The sequence below is a fragment of the Marmota marmota genome, unplaced genomic scaffold, assembly GCF_001458135.2.
Source record: "Marmota marmota marmota unplaced genomic scaffold, marMar, whole genome shotgun sequence".
NCBI classification, from domain to species: Eukaryota; Metazoa; Chordata; class Mammalia; order Rodentia; family Sciuridae; genus Marmota; species Marmota marmota.
Window position 1 is genome coordinate 26968306 of NW_026000242.1, and position 25397 is coordinate 26993702.

A 25397-nucleotide genomic window follows, 5' to 3' on the forward strand; every position below is an offset into this window, starting at 1 on the left:
CCCAGCTATGTACAACATGCTAATTTCATATCTTTAAGAACAAAATCCTTCCTTAACTCCACATCTCTCTCCAGACACCACTCAAATTCTCAACTGTCTTTTATAACAAAATTCATCAAAAGAATTGTCTACTCTTGTAGTGTTCATTCTTCCTTTTGCTCTTAAAAGCAACCCAGGAAGGATTCTACCTTACCATACACCAAAGTAACTCTTGTCAAAGACAAGAATAGCCTTGCATTGCCTCCAATGGTCAGCTCTTGGTTCTAACAGCAGCTTTTGACCCACTGTTCCCATGAGTGTATGGGGTCTGATGGACTGTCTGCAGATAAGTCTCCTTGTTTTTCCCATTATATCAAGAAATAAATGCTCTTTGTATTCAAAGAAAGTCAGAATAGAGAGGATTTTGAGGCCAGCTGGACCTTGATTCTAGGCCCAGCTCCACCATTAACTGGTAACTTAATTTCTGCCAGCCTCCATTTCTGTGAAAATGGAAATAATACTCATACCTAATATCTAACTGTGGTGAGATTACAATAAATTGATGCACTTTGAGCTCTAGTAGAGAGACTGTGACATTGTAAAAATCAAGTTAATTATTATTGAATGCCATGTGCCTTTACAGCTGACACAAATGGGCTCTTTTCTTTCCTTTGACAACTCTGAATTCCTGAAAGAAAAATACTAACCACATGGTATGTTTAAATTGAGGGGAATGTTCATTGTCTTTGACTTTCAGTTTGTGTTCTAATAGTTGGCTTGAAAGTTGGTTATACAGCAGCAAGCTTTCCCCCCATGAGGAGTGCTATGGATCATATGTGACCCCTCAAAAATCATGTGTTGGAAACTTAATCCCCAGATACATATGTTTATGGTATTTGGGTGTGGGCTTTTGGAGAGTAATTAGGATTAGATGAAGTCATGAGGGTGGGGCCCCCATGTGGTATTAGTGGCTGCATAAGAAGAGGAAAAGAAACTCACCTAGTATACTTGCTCTACCTCCCTATGTGACACCACCCACCATGTTACAATACAGCAAGAATGCCCTTATCCAATGCTAAGGAGAAGCCATCAACACATTCTTGGACTTCCCAGCTTCCAGAACCATGGGCCAAGTACATTTATAATCATTATAAATTGCCTGGTCTTGCATATTTTGTTACAGCAACAAAAAAGTAAAACAAAGAACATTACAAATATTTCACAGGGTGAGTAGATTCTAGAGCCTGCCCAAACTACTGTTCTGCCAAACAAAAATTTACAATGGACTCCCCCTTAAGTTTGTTCATATTCATGGATGACTTGTAAACAAAGAACTTTCTTTGTAGCATTTTAGTTATTTGAATTTTCTAATCAACTGGAGGTTAATGAGAAAGCATTTTTCTTGTTTCAATATTTGCTGTTGAAATTGTTCCTAAAATATATGATTTCAATTTTCTATCTTATGAAGTAGAGCAAACAATAATGTTTCTTTTTAATCAACCTGACATTTATTGAGAATTTACCATGCTTTCAACACTGTGCTAGGCACTGCAGATACAGAGATGATCAGGACCCTCATGACCTTCACCATCTAATAAGGCATTCTATAATAGAGAGCCTTATTGACTCTTGGGACAATATCTAAAAGAGCCTCTTCACACTTGACTCATGGGTTTCTTACAAAGAGATGGTTCTACTAGAGGATCACTAAGCTATAATGGAGAGTATACAAGTTTTTAGGCTTGCATCTCAGCTCTGTCAGTTATTAAGGGGGTGATCTCTCAGGGATGTTACTCTCTTAGAGCCTCAGTTTCCTAGAAAATAAGATTTATCTCATTGAATCATTGGCAATGGGAAAATAAGTTAGGTATGAGACATACCAGGTACAGTGTACAATGTGCAGTGGATACTTAATGAATGTTCGTTTTCCTTCTATACAGTGGTCTGGAATGTACCAGAGTGCCTTTGGTTCCTGTCTCAAGTGGACAGTAGGCATCCTGCTGTCATGGCCCCTGCAGACAGCAAAAGGGAGGCCCAACTCCTACTTCAAGGTCAATGTTGGAGAGTGGAACATGTGGAGAGAAAGAAACATTTCTGTGGCTTGAGGTGAGGTTTTTCTATAGAAACATATCACACAGCAGGTGGTATCTAATTATCACTGTTACTATTGCTCTGATACATGACTAACTGAATGGACTTTTGGAAGCCAGTTTGGGAACCTTCCTCCAAGCTATAATATTCTTTGTTTCTTTATATTATTCTAAATATCTTGATTATTTTTTATTATGTAAGCATATAGTATTCATTTGAGGTAAATACAGTATTCATTTGAGGTAAATATAGTATTCATTTTTCAGTTTATAGATATCTGTACTAAACATTTCTTTTTAGTACAGATATCTATATGTTTAGTACAGGCATCTATAAACTGAAAAATAAAAGCTCCCTTTCCCATCCTATCCCAGAATCCATCTCCAACCTGAAACACCATCCACAGTTTCCTGGTCATCCTGAAAGATGTGTTTTAGGCATATTTACAAGTATATATGAATTATTTAAATAGTCAGATATAGTATTAATTACCAATTAATGGCAATACATTTCTAAATGTAATTTAGCTGCATCCCCAATCATAAGCTTGGGTATGAATATTTTCTGTTTAGTAAGGCAAGCAAATGTATTTAAAAGCCATGGGTAAAAGAATCTTTTCAACTATTAGAACACAAAGTTTAAAAACAATTTAGGCTTTTAAAGGATTTTACTCCAGTCTTCTAGAACACTCAGTCAGAACTCTCAGGTGTTGGTAGTTGAGGTACATACAGTTATATGCCATTCTGAGCCCAACTCTGGGATCAAAGGAAACTCGAGCTCCATTTCTAGGGCTAGGAGCACACTCTCCATGTTGTTGTAGCTAAAAGATCTTTTCTCAGCAGAATGCCCATTGCTGATGTTCTGCCTAGGGGAAGCAACTCTAGCTTTGGGCCAAGGACATGCCCTGAGCAGTCAGGAAATGCCATTAGCCTTTGGCCAGCCTCTGCTGCAGAGGTGGAAGGGCCTATCTGCCAGCCTGCCAGGAGCAGAGGCCAAAGAGAGGACTTCTGTGGGCTACTTTAACTTTGGGGTCCTTTAGGAGTTACATGGTCACTTAGGCAGAGGAGGAAAAGTGATATGCTTCTTCCTCCAAGAGTTTGGTGAGGGGCTCAGAGCTACATGGGAAGAAGATTGTTTTTGTTATTGTTTTGTTTCTGTTTTTTGTTTCCCAGCCAAGGTATGCTGTCAACTCTGTTTGCAAGAGAGAACCAGAGAAATGCCCTAATAACAAGTTAGAATAGTAGCCAGGGTGTCCTAGGGATCTCTTCACAGTCTTCCCAACAGTCTCTGGGGAGGTCACCAATTTGAAGTATGGAAGACAGAAAGAAATGAGCTGAGCCCTCCTTCTCTGCCTTTCTCACCACCCTGGTATTGCCCTTTGCTGTCTTTTGTGCAGGTCACCATCTGTCTCCTGGAGGCCCTCTGCTAGCCAACAGCTGAGCAGAGTGGAGAAGCAAGGCCCATCTGCCTCCCTCCCCTACTGGGGAAGTGTGAGTAGGACTGATTTGGGAGAGAAGAATGGGACCCTGACTGCCTGAGCACAGCATGACCCTGTTCTGTATCCTTGTCTCTAATCTGCATCTCTTAGGACAAGCCAACAGATGACACCAAGGATAAAAGCATGCCCACCAGAGTAAGATTTTATCAAAAAGAAATTTGTAATTAATTGGTTGCAGCATTATCTCCTCAGCTGAATTGGCCCAAAGGTTATTTCCACTTCTCTTTGGGCTTAATATTCTTTCCTTTTAGCACAATCTCACTTTATAATTCTTGATAAAAGGGAGGGAGAAAAACACAGTTGCTTTCTTTCCTCTTAAATGAAAACCAAGCCTCAGATAATTGCCTTAGTTCTTCATAAATTCCAAAGAAGGAAGTAGGCTACATAGGAAGAATAGTTAAGTATATCTCATCTAAAAATAATCATTATCCTGGGGCTGGGGTTGTGGCTTAGTGGTAGAGTGTTCACCTAGCACCTGTAGGCCCTGGGTTCGATCCTCAGCACCACAAAAAAATAAAAATAAAATAAAAGTGTTGTGCTCATCTACAACTAAATATATACAATCATTATCCTTAGCAAAAACAATATAAGAGATAATATGACATGAAGTCTGACAGGAAGCCAAGAGCTCATTTTGGTGAAAATGCTAAATATGTTCTCTTAAAAAAATCCAAATATCAGTGCAGAAGATGCTGTTAACAAAAGCAAGGTGTTTTGCAAAAATACATAAGCAAATTGGAATTATCCGGTCCCCCACTCTCATATTCCTGTTACCAACTATGATATAGAGATGAAGATTTAAAAGAATCCTACTCAATATCATATCAAAGGAAATAAACTCTGGCTAAGTCAAGAAGCTACTAGAAGGTGTAGACATGAATCAGAATAAAAAATTATTCCAAAAATACACACAGAAAAAGGTTCCTGCAGAGGAAAATCATATCCTTCCTACTTACACCCGGTTGGATCTATTGAGGGAAATCAGATGAAATATCCTGTGTTAAGAAAAAGGGCAAAAACATTTGCTGCAATTGCAATCTATAAAAAACTATTTTTAAAAATCCATAAGATGAATGTGAGTGTCTGCTAAAATGCCGACCACCTTGATCTTGTGTTTTTCACCCCAACATCCTGTACAGAGGCTTGAGAGAAAATGGCTCCTTTCAGAGCTGCAAATAGAGTGACCTTGGGATGTATCTCTTCTTCCACCTGAAAATGGTTTTCCCAGTACATTGTGTGATTATCACAGTGTAGGTGATGGGAAGGACAGGAAGAGAGGTCTGGACTTTAGCTGTAGTTTTGTCATTAAACTTTGAAAAGACCCCAAACCACCTCGTCTGCACTGGTGTCTATAAAATGAGAGGGGTAGAACACATGATGGCCCTTAGGAAGTGTAATGGAACAAATGCCAGTAAAAGGTCATGGGTGACAGAGTTTCCTATATTCCTCTTTTACCATGGAATGCAAGACAAAAAGCATCAAACTTCATGGAAATGTGGAGATGTAGAATAACATTGTCCTTTGAAACTGACGAAAAAGTAATGGACAGGACACAGCTCTGAAGTGTGAAGACCTGAGTCTCAACATGAGCTCTGCTGCCATTTGCTGTATGAGTCTGGCTTCACTAACCAGTCTTTCCAAGACTCAGTTTACTCATCTGCAAAATGGAGATCAGAATAACTACTCCACAAGATTCCAGTGAGGGTTTGAATGAAATGCAGTGGTATCACTTGGCTTACAAACTGCACTCAGAAAAGGTTGCTTCCTTCCTTCCTGAGCAATGACCCTGAGAGGCACCAGAAGGGAAATCTGCTCTTTCCTGTTTTAAAAGCATAATAGAAGCAGTCCCACTAAATTTCTGCAATGCACCTGGTCCACCCTGCCAGGCTGTGCTTCCCAGACTTCCTGATTCTCCCCTAATGAGGTGAGTAAACAGGTGGAGTCCCCTGAGAAGAGTAGATGACAGCAGGACTCCTAAATAGCTGAATGAGCACATCTGGAACAGGAAGAAGAAATGTTTTATGGTGTTACTAAGAAGGGCCTCCCTCCTGCATCACATATACGTACAATGTGGCAGTGGACAAATCAAATGAAGAGCCAGATCAACTTGTAATGCAACTGTCAGAAACAGGGCACCAGCCAAAGACCATCCCCTCGTGTTTTAGGTGTCAGGGATTACATACAATTTCATTTTGGAAAATGCCCTTCAGATCTTTAAAATAAGTTTGAAAACCCACTGGCCCAGGTCATTGGAAGTGTATGACACAGAGAAAGTTTCTTTCAGAAACTCCTTATCACCCCCAGACATCCTGGGCTCTCCCCAGCCAGCTTCCTGAAGGTAGTCCCACCCTAATGGCAGCCGGAGATGCTCCAAGGATAACACAAGGACAGATGTTGTGTGGATCTGCCTCAAGGTCTATGACTCACCAGGATGACTGCACTTCCCTGCAGTTAACACAATTCTCACAGGATTTCATGAAGCCAAGAAACAGACCCCAAGACCTGAACATTTCTAGGACTTTCCCAGTACTTCATTAGAAATCCAAACCCCACTAACCCCCATTGGGCCTAAGAGATGGAGCAGCTAATACCAGTCAATGGTGGGGAGAGATGGGGTAGAGAAACATGGTGCTGAGAAAAGATACTTGGAAGCAGGTGGGTAGAGACCTTGCAGCGCGTTAGATGAGGCAGCTGCAGGCTTGGATAAGATCCACATGTTACAACAGCTCTGTTGATTTTTTGGCCCTCTTCAGAGTTAGTTCTCTTTTCTACTGTGGCAATTAAACCACCAATAATAAAGGTTTGTAACTGGTTCACCAGAGCCTTAAATTATGAAGACAGAGTAGGGAGTGTTGGAGAATGGATTGAGGAGCAATAGCTTATGGTGGCTGGGATGGGACAGATCTAGTTTCAAATCCCAGCTACATCATTTGTAAGCCGAATGACCTTGAACAAGTTCTTTAACTTTTTCAGGCCCAGTTTCTTCATTTATAAAACGAGAATACAGTTGTGAGAAAGCTTGAGATAGTCTATAACTATACAAAAAGAGGTTTAGTGTAGTGTCTGACAATTGTATATAATAGTATATACTTAGTAAATGATTTAAAATCTTTTTGAGCCTGGTGTGGTGGTGCACACCTGTAATCCCAGTGGCTCAGGAGGCTGATGCAAGAGGATCGCAAATTCAAAGCCAGCCTCAGCAACTTAGTGAGGCCCTCAGCAATTTATCAAGATCCTGTCACTAAATAAAATATTTTAAAAGAGCTGGGGATGTTGCTCAGTGATGAAGTACTCTTGGGTTCAATCCCCCGTACTCTCCACAAAAAAGAAAGAAAGAAAAGAAAATTCTTTTTGATTTCTCCAATCTGACTTAGCTCTGGCACCGTGGGGTGAGCACTCTTTGTTTCTGCATGAGTTTCCTCATCCCACTTCCAGACTTCACCAGATTCCCATTTTTCCCTCCCTACTCAGTCCCTTTAAGACTTACATCTTTCCTGAATCCCAGCCCGGGCCTCGGAACCACCCTAATAGCAGCCCACAAGCATTTTCAGATTTCACCAATCCATCCCTTGTCATTGTGCTATACCCTAATATCTAATATCTAAACATGGCCAGACTTTGTCTTGGGTGCCTCCATCATTGCACACAAATTATCTGAACTGGAACCAGATTTCATAGGATTTGCTGCCTCAGAGGCTCATCACTTACCCCACAGCTGTGCCTCCACTGTAGGCAGACCTCAACACAGGTCTGTTTCCCCTTCCTATTGTCCAACCTTTTTCCAAAGAATGTAGATATCTGGCATGGTAAACTCAGAGGGATACGATAGTATGTGGAGCTAGTCACAATAAGCACTGTCAACCCTTTGTTACAGTGATTCCAGAGGTTCCCTTCAGGTCTAAAATTCTAGGATGGTTGATTCTATTGCCTGGGTAACAAAAACACCAGTGGGCAAACCTTACCTATTTCTTTCCTCTGCTTTCAAGCTTTGGTAAATAGACCTGGAGACACTGAGTGAAATGTTATGGGTGTGCTAAAAGCAGGGTAAAGCAATGCAGTGGTGCCCAGAAGCAGTTGTGCAGCCAGGTGGGCTGCCACAGCCCCAGAAAGAAGCCTCTTGATAAAGGCAGAGATATGCAGAGGATGTGGTCCTATCCATCATTCATTCATTCATGCGTTCATCCAGCCACCCGCTAGCCATCAGCTCTTTGCCAGGTTGCAGTGATGCAAAGACGAATTAAACATCTGCCTCAGGAAGCTCACAGGCTATTCAGGATACAGACAGCCATGATACAGTGTGGAAAGTGCTGTGGCAGCACCAAAGAGGGCCTCTCAATAAGAACAGAATGGGGACAGATAGGTGGAAGGGCAGGAAGAAATCCCAGCTCAGGTGACTCAAGCTGAAGCTTCAAAGATGAGAAGGGACCGTCCAAGTGGAAGGCAGTTGGAAATAGCTTTTGCAGAGGCTCACATGGATGTGAAAGCAGAACATACACAAGGCTCCTGAGGGAGTAGATCTATTAAGAGAGAAGGGGGGTATTCCTAGTGGTGAGCAGCAGGAGATGAGTCTGGAGAAGCTGGCCGAGGTCTCATCAGAAAGGGCTATATATTGAGCTAAGGAGATTCACTTTAATTCCACGGTCTGTGCAGACAGACTGGCTTAACAAGCTTTTAAAAAGTGGATAGAGTAACAAGGTGTTGGGGCACAGGAGAAAACGGCTGTGGACTGCATCCAAATTCCTGCATCTGAGTTTCCCTTTGGAAACTCTCCTCCAGTTTGCCATAATGTTGTTTGGAAGATGTATCCTGGTACAGTACAAAAGCTCTATGAATGTTGCTATGTAAATTGTCCCATTTTAGAGATGGGGCACATCAGAGAATGTTGTCCAGTGATCTCTATGTCCATGTTGCTTTCTCTCTTGTATTCCCATCGCTTGGTGTATAATATATGATAAACAGTATTCTCAAATGAATGAATGAACACGAACAAACAGGAGCCAAGCTCTCACTAAAAGCATCTTGTGAGTGCATTCAGTTCAGTAACCTCTGATCTCTCCATCCATAGCCTTTTACCATCAAAGTCAATCTCTATCAGATTTGGGGGATGGGAAAGTATTGAGTTGAGTCTTAGAGTTCTGACTCAGGGTTCGGGTTCTTAATTTCTACACTCCACTCCAGGAGAGTTACAACATCCCATCATTTAAGGCTAAATCACAATAATCATATAACTGGACAAAGAAAAAGGGGAGGTGAGCTGACCTCCTCTGTTTGTAGTTGTTGCTTTGGCCTTCATTTGATTGCTTCTAGGGTTGTTAGGAGGCAAGCAATACAAGAGCATAATGCCTGACACATATTAGGTGCTCACCTACCCCAGCACCCACCTAGCAAGGGCCAAAGCTTGGTAAATGGCAGCCTACATTACTGATTCTTATTAGAGCTCTGTGTGGCAGGCATTCTTATTCTTATGCTACAGCCCAGGTATTTTCTTAAAATCCCACAGCCTGTAAGGAGTAAGTTTAGGACTGAACCCAGGTTTGTCTGACTTCAGAGCGCATGCCCTCTCCTCTACACCCAGCTGCTTTTGAAAAGGCAACAGCACTGGGCATGTACCAAGAACAGCTGGGCTCACATAGGGAGGTGCAGGAGTTGAAGAGTACCACGCTTGTCAGGGACATCAAAAGCGTCCATACCTGCTCTTGTGCTGGGAAAATGATGAATTCCACCAGGCGACAACCAGTTTCCTTCCTCCAAAGCCCACTTTTCACTGAGGTCCATGCTTCTAGCAAGCCCCTTGTATGTGCAGCTCTCAGAACAAACAGAAGTTCCTACAATACATAAAGAGCACCAAAAAAAAAAAAGGAGGTGTGAATTAGTATTGCAGTTCTCTTGGAGATGGGAAAATTTCATGAAGGAAATTAGTCAGTTTCTAATTTATCATGTTTCTTTGGCATGAAAAGCTTATTGTTAAGATTTGGGCATGGTCTGAGTTTGAGGTTGCTCAAGCCCACAAACCAAGTTTCTTTGTGCATTTGAGTGGTGGAGCAACTGGCACGTGCTAGGCTTTAGGCAAGGAAGTTCCTCTTTAGTTCTCTGTGTTGTATAGACTTCTAGAATTTTAGGAGGCATAGTCAGATCTCAATTTCAGCAGGAAGAAAGGAGAAGGAAAAAAATGAAAAGAGAAAAAAGATATATTCTTATATATGTCAAAGAAAATAGACCAAAAAAAATTCAACTAAAAAGTTGTTATCATTGTATTGGAATTTTTTTTTGTAATTTTCTACAATTTCCACAATGAACATACGCTGCTTTTGTAATTTGAAAAGTATGCAATAAATATTATTTTTAAAAAAACTCCCAGAGCCAAGAGGCCCCATGGAAACCAATTTTCCTCCTCTTCTTGAAAATCATGATAGAAAGGCACATGTCACAAGGGCTCTCAATTTTCATTCACAAACAGGTCATCCCACTCCACTGGCCACATCTGAGAAGGCCTTCCTGTGGTATCTCTACTTACAAACAGTATCTCAATGCATGACAACTCATGTCCAAACTTTTGCTCATATAAAAAAGAGGTTTTAATAACACTCTGCATGTAGCAGGTCTTCAAATGAAAGTGGTTGAATAATTGAACATGGATGAGTCACCACATCTGTGCATGCAGCAAGTGGGCCATCCACCATGGCAGAAATCCTGCCAGCCTAATTAGGATGGGCACTGATTATCATGTGCTGTAATCGGACCAGCTGGCTTGATTTGGCCCCTAGACTGCTGTTCAAAGTTGCCTTGCAGGTTCTTGCGCTGCCTGCCAGACAGCAGACATGGCAGACTGACTTGTTGCTCTTTGGATGTCTGCCTAGGGAAGTGTGGTGCTCAGGGGAGTTGCCACAAACAAAAATCTCTAATAAAATACAAGGAGGTGCTAAAGATTATAGTGTACTTTATTGGGCTCTAGCTTACTAGGAATTTTTGTTCAAGCCAAGTGCCCAAAAGTTTTAGAAGGGAATTCTAGACTTTCTGGAGTGAATATAGCACAAAGCAACAGTAAGAACATTGGATTTAAAAATAAATCCAGCTGTGAGTTCTGACTTTGGCACTGACTGGATGACTTTTGGGAAATTGTTTACTTTTTCTAGACTGAACTACTTCAACTTTAAATGAAAGTATTAAGAATAGACATTGTCAAAAACCTGTTTCGGACTTCCAAGACTTGCAGGCTATAATATTATGCTTTTACATGCAAAGTCAACTTATATACTGCATCAGGGAACTGAGGAAGCTGCATTATTTATCCATTAGCCAACTGAGGCAATAGCCTCAGCCCATGAGAGGTGGACAAATGGGGCTAGAGGCAGTCCACTGTTGAACAAGAGATGTTCTCTGTGCAAAATTTAAAACATATCTGTAGTAGAAATCCAGCCCTGAACCATGATCACACTTGTATTATTTAATCATAAAATAAATATCAAACATTTTTATCTTCATTAGGAAATAAAATCTGGGCACAGTGGCACACACCATAATCACAGTGATTCAGGAGGCTGAGACAGGAGGATTGTGAGTTCAAAGCCAGCCTCAGCAACAACAAGGCGCTAAGCAACTCAGGGAGATCCTATCTCTAAATAAAATACAAAATAAGGCTTGGGATGGGGCTCAGTGAGTGCCCCTTCGTTCAATCCCGGGTACCTCCCACACACAAAAAGATAAGATAGGAAATAACATTATTAATAATAGTCCATTCTTTAAAAACAACATTTATTTACTACATACTGGTAATTCAAAATAACTCCATTAATTTAAAAAATCACTTCATTAATCCTTGCAAGATCTTTCAAAAGAGTGTTGGAGATCTTAAGAGATTTGTTTGACAAAAATAGGAATTAGTGATTAATCATAAAGCGATTTTCAAAGTAGACTCCTCATCCCTCTTTACCCAATAGCCTAGACACCCACAGGAAACAAATTTGCAAGTTGATAACATCTGGATGTGTGAGGTTAGACTTCACATATATGCATTTCATTTTATTAATCTGAACTAGATAGGTTGACGTTGAGTGTTTTATTAACTGCAACCTGCAAACCCTGCTGATTTCTCTGCTTCTCAAATTTCACGCCTCAGCGTGGGAAAGCCAAGCATCAAATGTGAAATGAAATTTCATCAGATACTGGTATTGCAAGGAAGACTTTGATCAATCACATCTGTTACTGAAACTCCAACAGGATCCCTTGAGTCACAGGAAGCCTCAAAGTTGCTCATGAAAGTCACAATCCTAGAAAATAATTTCCAAGTCTCTGACTGTACAAAACAACTTATTCAAGGTTTTCACTAAAATATTTAACTTCTATCCCAGTAAAAACTCTATCAAAAACTTAAGTCCAGGAAGAAGAAACTAAAATTTAAAGCAGTCATGGGAACTTAATGAAAAAAAAATTACTGCAACCATGGAAACAAGAAGTGAGGAAATACTTTTCTCTAGAACAGCATAGGAAGGCTCAAACAATATGCACAAGTTGGGTGGATTGAGTAGGAAAAACTATTAAAAACTTACTGTTGAAACTCTTGACTTTGAGAATTGCTTTTTTAAGAAATTAGCTACCTGCATAGACGCTGGAGTCCATGGAATACTGGAATAGTATAAATATAAAATTGGTATTCAATAAATATTGATTGATTGAATGGATGAATAAGTGATAATGACAGGGTGCATACTCTGTCCAGGTATTACATCTCCTTAAGCTCCCCAAAGAGACTCAGCTACCCTGATAAGGTGGTATGGGACTGTCCAGCAGAATGGCCCTTTAGACTTAGAGATGTTTAGCTCTCTGGCTCTCCCATGACCAAAATTCTCCTGAAATTGACATCCTCCTCTCTTGCTGATGTGCCTTTGGAGTGAGCCACTACATAGTTACCCAAGCCAGAAACCTGGCCATCCTTGATTGATTACATCTCACATCCAGTCAACCACTGAGCTTTGTCTATTCTAACTTTCAAGAATTACCTGCTTCTGTTTTCAATGCTCCAGCCTTAGTTTACCCACCATCATTTCCCACTGAGATGTTGCAGTCACTTCAGCGGCTCCCTGGTCGTCACTTCTTCCATCCCATTCTCCACACTTTGTAGTAGTATTTTTAAAACACAAATCTAATTGTGTCACTCCCCAATTAAAATACTCGTTTGATTCATTATTCTCAGGAAAAAGCCTAACATGGCATGTGAGACCCAACTATAACAAGGTATTTGCAATCTGTAAATAAGCTCCCCCTTCGGTCTTTTGAATATTCAGTCATTCCCAGAGCTTTAGCAAGATTGTTCTTCCTGCTTCCTACCTTGTCACCCCATCATACCCTCCTCATGTTGCTAACTGCAACTTACCCCTCCTGTCTCACCTTAGACTTGGTTGTGTGTTCCCCAGAGGCTCACACAGGCTACCTATGCTTACCTTGTTATGCCATTTATTGCACTGTATTGTAATTGTCTGCTAATATGTCTGTAGAGTTTAGTTAATAGTTTATGCACTTAAGAGCAGAGATTCCAACTTATTTGTATCAGTATCCTTAGCCATTTGCATGGTGGCTGTCACAAGGTAAAAAATACAGATAAGTTGAATGAATGAATGAATGAATGAATGGGTGAATGAAATGCTTGTCTTTGACCCAAGCATATCTTAGTTTCACACTTCCCTTTAAAATGTATTCTGTTTGTAATCTCACCCACCTCCTCTGCTTCTTTGCAATTTCTCTACTCTCCAACCACACCCTATCTGCCTCTGCTTCCTGGCTCCATTCCGACCTCCTCATCCAGTCTAACTTGCTGAGATTTCCCAATTCTTGCTCTCACTTTAGTTTGCATGCCTGTCCCTCTGCCCAGCATGGCTCTGGAGTTTCTGTCTCATACACATCTGCCTCCCTTACTAAGCTTGGGATAAGACTGCTCCTGACTCCCCATGTGAGACACCTGCCTACCTAATGCAGATGAGTTGCACCTAGTTCTGTAGTCACCATTTTGAGGGACATTTCTGGCACTGGGGACTTGGTCTACAAATACAAATTCAGAAAAACCTCGGCCATACTTAGGCTGTATCTTAACTGTAATTTTGTGGCTACCTCTGTTGAGATGGAACAAATTAATTAGAAGAGCTGTGCTTGGAGAATTGGGTAGCATAATCCATCACTCAGGTATTTAAGGAAACACAGGTTCTAAGGAACATGAGCATGATTACTGCAAGCAAGACCTACTTGTGGATAACTTAAATTATAAATTAAGATATATATATATATATATTATATACACACACACACACACACACACACTCATACATACACATTGCTATGCAAAATAAATAAATTCATTTGATAAAAATTCACTCAGTGTCTTCTATGTACTAATTGTGCTAAAAATGTGAGATAGAAAAGGATAAATGTTGTCCTTTTCTTCAAGGAGACAAATATCAGACTTGTGGGAGGAGGCAAATATCTGGACACATCATTACAGAACAATGTGCTAAGAGTAAAGAAACAGGCATGTACAGGGTAAAACAAGAACCTGAAAACAAAGAATACAGGAGCTGGAAAATGATCTTAGGACCTCTAGTCCAACCTTTGCCTTATGCAAGAACCCCAAATATATGCCTACTCAGCCTTTGCTTAAATACTACCAGCAGTAAGGAGCTCACTACTTCCCCAGGTAGCTCACCGCCTTAGTGAGCACCTCTGTCAAAATTCATTTGTAGATTCTCAACAAAAGATTGATATTCACCAACAATCCTCAGTGCTGCAGAGCTTTCCCAGGACCTCCTGCCCCTTCAAAGACTGCCTAAAGGTAGGATGCTCCTCCAGGGATATCAAGATTTTACTCCAGTTCTGATGTTCTCCAAGCCCCGCAGGTGTGGACCTTCTTCAGTGAGTCAGGAATAAGAAGGAGCCTTCCATCATGGTTGCAAGTAGAGGGTATAAATATATCTGGTTCCACCCAGAAAACAAACAAAACAACTAATTGAAGCGGGAGAAGTAAGAGGTCACATGATGGAATATTCCTTCTCTGCCAGAAATACCAGGCTAAGATCTTCATTATCTAGGATCCAGGTCAAGCCTGGTGTCAGCTTTCTGAAAAATTCAATCATAGATGAGCTTGTGGACCACAGGAGAATGGAGAGCAGTCTCCTCTTGGGTTGCCTCAAGAGTTTTGCTCTGATGTCTTTCAGTTTCTAAATTTGGAAGAGTTTTGCCTTCTAGCTCAATATAATCCAAACATATTAGACATCTAGGCACTTAATATTGAAGAAATAAAATTCAGTGGCACTTATAAAAAATTTTACACTTATTTGGAAGAGAAAAACACTCTTACTCTAAGTATCCACTGTGAGGAAGCAATGCCTCTTTGCATGAATAAAAAGTATGTGAAATGCTAGAGGGAAAGAGTCTCTGTCTAAAATGGCTGATGTTTGGAGAATTGAAATGATTATTCTGGGCTTCTGATTTGTTTCCATGAATTCTTACCAGCTTTGTATAATTGGAAAGTTTGAGTAACTGAAAACCATTATTTAAAATTGGCTTATCCAACTGGGCATGGTATTTGTAAAGCTACTGTGGAATTTATTGATGTTAATATTTTAAGTGTTCCAATAAATAATGTATGCTACTATTCTCTAAAGAGCTGTGGTTACAAGCATATTTTTAGGAAGTGTAATGAAGTTAAAAAATTATGAGGTCTTTTGCAGAACCCTGTGACTCAGTCTTTTCATCTCTAAAGTTAGTTCATTGAGATCAAACTCAAAAGTCCCCTCCACCATGAAACCTTCCTCAGGAAGACTTGCTGCCCTCTCCCTTTGTATTTCTTAGAGTTCTTTATATCTCATTAGGACAATCCTTTCCTACTGGAGGATAAAAGTGAGACCAGGGCAAGGGACAGGTAGCTAATTATCAAAGAAAAGGAAAAAGTAGATAGTGCTTCTCATCACCTGATTGCTAACAATCTACAGGGGAGGGAAAGGATTACATTGTCCAATACAAGCAATTACCCCCTGGACAGCTCTCTTCCTGCCCTTTTGGTCACTTAGGCAGGGTAGGAGGTAGAAATGTGAGAACAAAGGAAACCTGAAATCTATAAAGGGACAGGACACCCCACTCCCTAGGGCACCAGCTCTGGACTAGCTGCTCCTCTCAGGATCGATCTCTCTCTTTCTTTCTCTCTCTTTCTCTCTCTCTCTCATCTACCCTTTTAATAACATTTTTTTTTGCTTTTGCTTTGGGTGTTTAATTTTCAACACTGGGGGGAATAAGGACCCGATCCTGATTTTCAAGACAAGCTTCAAAAGGACACACTTTACAAGAAGATTGCCTTTCCCATTAGAAGGTTGTATTCTCAGGACAAAGTCACATTATCCATCCTTCCATCCTCTCAGTTTGCACAATGCCTGGCCAGACTTGGGCTTGGATGAGGCTTGTGGATAAAGATTCACATATCTTCAGCTCAAAAACTTAAGTGAGCCTGTATCTTTAAACTTCTCACATAATTCAAGGTGAAAACAGCAATCATTACAAATGATTTGTTACCAAATTCTGTCACTCAGGCACCCAAGTACAAATTGATGAGCAAGGAAAATGGAAAATCAGTATCTCAGGAGAACTGGGTCCTTATCTGATTTCAGAATTTTTTTTTTAATGTAATGGCCCTGAAAAAAAATCACCTTATATTCCTGGAACTCAGTTTTGCTTGTGTGCAAAATAAGGCTCATAAAGTTCATTTCTCCATCCTAAACAAGAGTTTTGTGAAGACCAGATGTCAACTAGAGAGTCATCTAAACAGTACACAACTGCATACCAGTGTTATCATTTCAGCAAAGTTGCTTATAGAAATCACTAGCTATGCAGCATTGAATTTTAACTTGGTTGTTCAATTTGAAAGGTGATATAGCATGTAGAAGGCAGTATAAGCATACTGGGTAAGAGCAAGTTCTTTGGGGACAGATCTGGAATTAAATCCAATATTCATCATGTACTAGCAGCCATCTGTGAGCAAGGTATATAATATCATTGACCTAATTTTTCCCATCTGTAATAGGGGACCATAGGACACAATTTTTCAGGTTGCTGTAAGGATTAAGTGACAAATGTCTACAAAATCCTGTTTAGTAATAAAAACTCAACAAATGATATTTTATGATTGCCATTAACAACACTTGGAAGTAAACATACTTCTGGATGTGTCTTGGTCCCATCCACAGATTTCATTCCATGGGGAACGAAATGTGACAAGGCTTTGGGAGGCAGTCATTTATCTCAGAGGAAGGTCTCCTGGCTAGAATACATTTCTCTGGAAAAAGACCAGTGGAAAAAATGGGTAAGAGTGTAAATGTGAATCCACTGCTGTGTGCCAGTTCTATAAAGGGAGGGGGAAACTAGTCTGGAAAGCAAGAGAGGTGAAGAGGCAGAGGAACGATCTGTAAGGACTTGCTGAGGTGGAGCCATAAACAATACCATCTGGGTGTGGGATGCTGGGAAACCAAGGAGAGGATTGCATGGTGCTTCCTGAGAGAAGGTATCACCTCAAGGCTGAGGGACAAGGAGCCAGAATGAGATAAACTGCCACAGCTCAGATTACAAACCAGGAACAAGATGTTGACAGGGCCCCACAGCAAAGGGCTGTTGTTCATACAAAGATCTTTACAGCCATATCTGAGCAGGAGAAAAATATCAGGGTTACTATGTCAGAATTACCATCTAATTCAGCACTATCCACCAGAAAGATATGAGCCACATATATAATTTTAAATGTTCTAATAGTCACATGTTTTAACTAGGTCATTATAAAATACCATAATCTGGGCAGTTTAAACCAAGATGTGTATTTCTTAGAGTGGGAAATCCTAGATCAAGGTGCCAGCTGATTTTATTCCCCAGAGAGGGCTCTTTTCCTGTGTTGCATATGATCATTTTTTTTTCTTATGTCCTTACATGGTAGAGAAAAAGTGAGCACCATTCTCCCTTCCTTTTCTTTTTTTTTTGGCGGGGGGGCGTTACCTGGGATTGAACTGAGGCACTTGACCACTGAGCCCCATCCCCAGCCCTATTTTGTATTTTATTTAGAGGCAGGGTCTCACTGAGCTGCTTAGTGCCTCACTTTTTTGCTAAGGCTGGTTTTGAACTCGCAATCCTTTACATGCCTGTAATCCCAGCAGCCTCCCGAGCTGCTGGGATTACAGGCATGTGCTACCATGTCAGGTTCTCTCTTCCTCTTCTTTTGAGGACATGCGTCCCATCATGGGAATCCCACCATGAAGACCTCATCTAAACCAAATCACTCCCCAAAGGCCTCCACCTCTAAATATCGTCACATTGAGGATTAGAGCTTCAACATATGAATTTGGGGTGGGGGAAAAATATTTAATCCATAGCAACTCATTTTTAAAAAGCAATACAGGTGAAATCAATTTTAATAATATACTCTATTTAATCTGCTATAGTAAAAATATTTTACCATGTAATCAATGTAAAAAATTATTAACACAAATCCTAGATGTTCCTTTTATCATACGAAGGCTTTGAAAATAGTATGTATTTTCACTTATAACTCATGACAATTTGAACTAACCAAGTGCTCAATACTACCCATGGCACAGATCCAATGTCAAAGGAAAAATGACTGTCAATCTCCTGACATTCCAGACTGGTAAGACCTGGATTCTTGGAATCCGAAAAACCTACATCTTCCTGCCAGATTTCTCCTGGGCATCTTCACCAGCATTTAAGCAGTTTTATGCACAGTTTCATGCACAGTGGAAAACATGACCCTTCAATTCAACATTCCCTGAGGGCTGACTTAGTGCTTGTCCTGTTAAGTCAGTTGTGGTACCTTTCTATCCACTCTTCCATTCTAAGGAAAATCACCTCACCCACAATCTCCTTCTTCTATCACAAGGCAGCTTGACATACCCCACTTCTAGTGCTCTCCCTCTCTGGACCAGCTTCCCAGGGATAGTCACATGACTCCTTGAATTGTTTGGTACATCTGTGTAGTCACCCAGTGTGGAAAATCCTGCTACATCAGTGACAGACTGTCCTGGGCTAGCCGAGCCAATCCGCTCTTTGATCAGGAACATAGAGGCAAAATTAGTCAGTGATGGGGGAAGCATGGGGAATAGACACCTCTGAAAGGAAGCACAAAGGGGAGAGCTATGTTTACTGGATTTCCAGACCCTGCTAAGGTTTCATCAGGCAGGAGTTTCAGGTGGGGGAGGAAAGATAGCTCCTCTTCCATCTGTTTTCTGGATCAGGCTTCCAAAACCATTTTATTAAAAAAAAAGAGTGGCTCTCCAGATGAGGGAAGTTTGAAAACTTATAGAGATCTCAAAATAACACTGTTTCCTGTAGCTCTTTGGTGATCTCCCAGTACCAAACAGAATCTAAGGTGCAGCTGTTTGCCTATTCCTGGTCTTCTAAGAAATTCCTGTATCTCTCAGGGTCATGACTAGTTTACAGCAATCCTTTATGTGTTGAGGGTGCTTGAGTAAATCTGTTTGATAAGAAGGCCTTCCACAGAGATGGATACTTTTACACAATGCAAGCAAAATTCTTTTCCACATGTCTCCTTGGAATTATTTGTACTCAGTCTCATGCTAACACTTAGCCTGACAAAGAAGTGATAGATTGCTCTGGATTGCATCCCCCAGTAATTATGTACTGAAAATACCTCATCACAGTGGCCTTCTGGGATCCTTTTAAGCCTCACATCATATTCAGCTATGATTCTCAACCATGACTGCATATTAGAACCACCTGGGGAACTTTTAAAATATGCTGATGTCCCAGGTCCTTGCCTGGACCATGACATCAGAATCTCAGGGGTGAGTTCCCTGGTTTTAATCCATGTTTTTTTTTTAAAGATCCCTAAGTAATTCTCATGTGGAGACACAATTGAGAAACACTGATATACAAAATATGCCCTCATACAGGCTGGAGTTTCTGGCAGAAAAAAATCAGATACTATTTTTAGTTATAAAAGAAATGCATATTCTTTTTTTTAGAGAACAAAAAATAGTGAGAATTATCTAAAGTGAAAAATTTCACTCATCAACAGTCCCACTCCCTAGAGGTATCACAGTTTCTTATGTGTTTTCAAAAATTATCTTTGCAAATATGTGTTTGTGTATATACATATATGTCTATGTACATGTGTATATGTGTATTATATACACGTATGTATATGTGTATATACATATGTGCACACACATATATGTTTACACACATACTTTTAACTCATGCAGCCTTTTCTCTTACTGCTATCTTGATTACTAGCCTAGATTACTTGTTTATTTATATTTATAGTACTGGGAATTGAACCAAGGAACTCATGCATGTTAGGCAAAGGCTCTACCACTGATCTACATATGCAGTCCTTTTGCTTGTTTTGCTTGTTTTGTGAGACAGGGTCTCACCAAGATGACCAGGCTGGTCTTAAACTTGCAATCTTCCTGCCTCAGCCTCCTGAATCTCTGGGATTACAGATGTGCACCAATTGAAAAACAGTTGTGGGTTTTTTTGTTTGTTTGTTTGTTTGTTTGTTTGTTTTTGGGGTACTGGGGATTGAACTCAGGGACACTCAACCACTGAGCCACATCTGCAGCCCTAATTTTATTTTATTTAGAGACACTGGGTTGCTTACTGTCTCGCTGTTGCTAAGGCTGGCTTTGAACTCATGATTCTCCTGCCTCAGCCTCCTGAGCCACTGGGATTACAAGCATGTGCCACCATGCCTGACTGGAAAAACAGATTTTAAAATATCATTGGACATATCCTCTAATATACAAATTCATATGTCCTTTGATCCAGCAATTTCACTTTTAAGTATCTATCTTCCAGAATGCAGTTACAAAACAAGTGAGCACAAAGATTTATGCAATGCAGTACTCTTTGTAATGAAAAAAGAAAACATTTAGATATCCCTCAATAAATGGTTAAATAAAATAAGGTATAAGTTATACTATAAATTCCACACAGTTGTTAAGGCAAATTAGATGACTATAAGAACGGATATGAAAAGTCATGATGATATGTACATTGTAAAAAGTTAGGTGCAAAACAATTTATGAAGAGAATTCAATTTGTAAAACACATACATATATATACACTTACAAGCACATAAAGAAGTGGTTTGAAGGAATAACAAACTTTTGATAGAAACTTCTAGGGAAAGAAGTAAAATGTCAAGCTTGGAATATGAAGTTTTGAAGAAAACTTTCTCACACCATTAAGTTTATATTTTTTACCTTTTTATAATGCATACTTGTTAATTACATAATTTTAAAATAATAACCATAATCATAATTTTTTGAACTGTAATTCAAAAAGCTGAGCTACATTCCCATCTGCCCCAACCCTTGCTTTAAAATTTTTTTTTATCTTGAAACAGGATCTTATCAAGATACTGAGGCTGGCCTTAAACCCCAGTCTCTGGGAATGAGGCATGTGCCACTGGGATTTAGGCTCGTGGTTGGTTTGCTCTTGCGTTTCTAGTTCATTGTGTTGTGTAAAGTTGCTTTTTTGAAATCTTTCTACTTTTTTGATGCAGGCATTTATTGTTTATAAATTTCCCTCTCTTTTCTTCTCATTGAATATACTATTCAAATTTTAAGAAAAATATATTTTACTATTACGTAAGTGTCATAAATGACTTTTTCTGATTGTCATTTGTCATTTTATTTTATCTATATTACTTTCATCACACATTTTTATTAATCTTTTATGTAATTAAACATATCAGTCTTTTTTGGCATAGTTTCTGGATGTGGTTCCTAAAAAGGTCTTTCTTGCTTCAAGATTATTCACTAATCTGTCAAATTGAAAATCATTTTTATTGCTTAATATTTAGCACATGTGTTATTAATCTGGAATTTATTTGCAGGCTGAATTCCAGCTTTGTTTTTACTTTCTGAATATCAGTGAATACTCCAAGGATCACTGGGTTGAAATACATTTTTGTTGGGTCTATTTCTGGACTCTGTCTTCTTTCCCATTGATCTCTTTAGCTATTGTATTTTATGACATTGCTTCAATATCAAGTATGGCTAGAATTTATCCCCTATATTGTTCACCCCTAGAAATTGTCTGGCTGTTCTCATTTTCTGATTTAAAAAGTTTATTATGGGACAAGATGTTAAATACTCACTTACCCCCTCCTCTAAGTATAAACACCAAATACTCTGGAATAACAGACAATCATAAGAGGACTCTGAATGATGGAAAGAAGAAAGCTGATTGGCCTGGGTCCTCTGGATCTAGGTTTCCTTTTATCTCCCTCATACCCATTCTGGGCACCAGAGAGGTCAACAACCCTGAACCATCAACAGGTATAGAATTTAAAAGGAAACAAGAAAAGCCAATTCTGTCTTGCTAAAGGAAGAGAAACGGTAAGCCCAGCAGCATACTATCAGGTAGATAGATAAATGCCCTGGTTCCCATGCAGGGCAATAGCAGGAACAAGGCACTGAGTTACCTGCAGCAGCAATGGCATTGCAGCAGTCTAAATAATTCCCCCAGCCGACACCTGCTGACAAGTTTCCTCCCACTTCAATGTCAACATCAGCAAGGTCCCCATCCAATACCCAGAATAGCAGTGGGTCCCATTTGCATCAGAATCAGTGGGGTCTCAGAGGGGACACATCCAAGACAGCAAGTGAGCCAATCAATCCTGGGGCAGCATCAGCAGGGCAAGGCAGCAGCCTAGCCACTGCCTCTCAACCACTAAACACTTGTGGTAGTAAAGTAAGAGCTCAGAGGTCAGCACCAGAACAAAGTAGATTACACTGAATGCAGGGCTGCTTAACCATGAGTCACATTCCCATCCCTTTTTATTTTTTATTTTGAGGCAGGGTCTCGATAAGTTGCTTAGGGCCTCACTAAATTGGTGAGGCTGGCCTTAACCTTGAGATCCTTCTGCCTCAGCTTCCCAAGTCACTGGGATTATAGGTGAGCACCACCACCCCCTGTTAAGGTGGATTATATTGTATTGCAAGAACTCTGAAAACAAATTTTCACTGAAACTACAGACCACAAAAGTAGGCCAGGATTTTCAGGCTAAGCCCAAGTAATGTGACAAAAAAAAAAAAAAAAAATTGCAGGCAGTATCAAACATCTCCAAACATAATATCAAAATATCCAAGGTACAAGTGGAAATCACTTTTGTACCAAGAACCAGGAGAAACACGACTTGAATTAGACAAGACAATCAACTGATGCCAAGATTGAGGCGATTCAGATGTTGGAATTATCTGAAAAGGATTTTAAAGCAGCCATTATAAAAATGTTTCAACCATACAAATGAAACAAGTGGAAAATATATATATATATATATNATATATATATATATATATATATATATATATATATATATATATATATGAAATAGAAGGTATAAAAGGACTAAATGCAAAAATGTAGATTTAAACTGTCAATAAATAATGAAAAACTCATCAAATGAACTTAGTAGTTCATTTGTAGTAAACACAACGGGAATAGAATTAATTAACTTTAAGGACAGATTAATAGAATTTACTTGGATGAGAAAGAAAGAATAGAGTGAAAAAAATTTAACAGAGCCTCAGGGGTTTCACAGGATAAAAACAAAGATATAATGTTTCTATTATCTGAGCTTCAGGAGGAAAGAAAAGAGTATGGGGCTAAAAAAAAAAAAATCTTTGAGAAATAATGTCTAAAAATGTCCTGAGTTTGGTGAAATAAAAAAACATCCAGGTTCAAGAAGCCAAGTAAATCCCAAATAAAATAAGTCCAAAGAAATCCATACTAAGATACATCATAATTAACTCCCAGAAACTAAAGACAAAGAAAAATCTTAAAAAACAGTTCCAGAGAAATTGTGCACTACCTGTTAACAAAATTCCATTTGAATAACGGAGGACTTCTCTTCAGAAACCTTGGAGGCCTAAGTGAACTGGGACAATATTTTTCATGTTGTGAAAGAAAAAAAAAATCGAACCATAAATCTTATCTCTAGTGACATTGTTCCTCAGAAATACACATGACTATAACCCAAGCAATTTGGTAGTCTGATGTAGGAGGATCACAAGTCAAGGACAGCCTTAGCAACTTCTCTATCTCAAAATAATAAAGGGTTGGAGAATAACTCAGTTGAAATCCCTGGGTTCAATCCCTGGTACAAAATAAAAAAGAGAAAAAATTATAAGTGATGTGGAATAAAACTAGAAATCAGTAAAGGAGCAAATCAGAAAAACATATGGAAATTAAATAATACACTTCTAAATAAGCCATGGATGAATGAAGAAGTCTAAAAATGTGGGATGGAGGGGCAGAGAATGAGACAGATCTTAATAAACATGAAAAAAAAAAAACCCCAACATCAGAATTTGTAAAATGCAGTTAAAATGTTGAGAGGGAAATTTGTAGCCTTAAAGACTTACATTAGAAAAGAGGAAAGATCCCAAGTCAAAAATGTAAGCTTCTAGCTCATGAAAGAAGAAAAAGAAGAACATATAAATCCAAGGTAAGCAAAAGGAAGGAACTAATAAAGACAAGAGCAGAAATAAACAAAACTGAAATAGGAAAACAATAGAGAAAACCAACAAAATAAAAAGTTATTAGAAGGAAGAATCAATAAGATTAATAAACCTCTGGCCAGACTGATAAATATAAAAAGAAAAAGACACAAATTCCAATATCAGGAATGCAACAGGAGCTATTGCAACAGATCTATTTTTTAAATTTTTTAAAATTTGTTTCAATTAGTTATATGTGACAGTAGAATGCATTTATGCACTTTGATATATCATCCATAGATGGGATATAATTTCATTTTTCTGAGAGTACCTATTGTAGAATCATATTGGTCATATAGTCACATATATACATGACCAATATTATTCTAGATATGCAGTAATAATGTCTGTTTCCATGTTAAAAATTGTAAGAGAGGATGGGGATGTGGCTCAGTGTTAGCATATGCATGTGGCACTGGGTTCAATCTGCAGCACACATGCACACACACAAAAATTAGTAAGAAATGTATGGACAACTTTACCCTCATAGTTCAATAACTTGGAAGAAGTCCACTAATGCCTAAAAACCTTCAAATGGAAATTCAGTCAAAATGAAATAAACAATCTGAATAGTTCTACAACTATTAAATAAATTGAATTTATAATTTAAAGATTCCTCACAAAGATATTTCCAGGTTCAAAATGATTTCACTGGAGAATTTTACAAAGCATTTAAAGAAAACATAAATTTTGCACAATCTCTTCCAAAAATTAGAAGAGAAGGAATCACTTTCAAACTCTTATTATAAGGACAAAATTCCCTGCTCTGAACAAGTCAGAGTATAAAAGAAATTTTCAGACCTATAATTCTTAAGAATTGAGATGCTAAAGATTAAACCCAGCAATGTACAAAAAAGAATAACATTCTATGACCAATTGAGATTTATTCTAGATATGCAAGGTTGGTTCAATATCAGATATGGTGAATTACATTATATAAACAGAGTAAAGATGAAAAATTATATGATTATATCAGCTAAGGCAAAAAAAGTATTTAATGAAATTCAGCATGCATTTAAGATAAAAACTCTCAATAAGCTAGGAATAGAGGGAAACTTCTTCAATTTAATTCAAGGCATCTACAAATCTCTACAGCTACATCATAATTTATGGTGAAAAACTTAATGCTTTTCCTCTAAGTCTGGCAACAAATCAAGTTTGTCTACTCTCACCACTCCTACTTAATTATTTAGAGTTCTAGCCAGTACAATAAGGCAAGATAAAGAAATGAAATTCTCATAAATTTAAAAGGAAAAAACTTTATT

General features: G+C 39.0%; 1 protein-coding gene across 3 annotated transcripts in view; it reads right to left on the reverse strand.

Annotated features, from left to right (window-relative positions):
* Positions 1-25397, reverse strand: part of Amotl1 (angiomotin like 1) — a 153349-nt gene that overhangs the window by 122752 nt on the left and 5200 nt on the right. For 2 of the 3 annotated variants that reach the window (XM_048795775.1, XM_015489976.2), the window contains exon 2: positions 9259-9393. In XM_048795775.1, the coding sequence (XP_048651732.1) occupies positions 9259-9343 (85 nt within the window). In that variant the 5' untranslated portion in view covers positions 9344-9393. Of the gene's footprint in view, positions 1-9258; positions 9394-14321; positions 14340-25397 lie in introns of those variants that run through there. The other variant, XM_048795776.1, reaches the window with a different exon arrangement.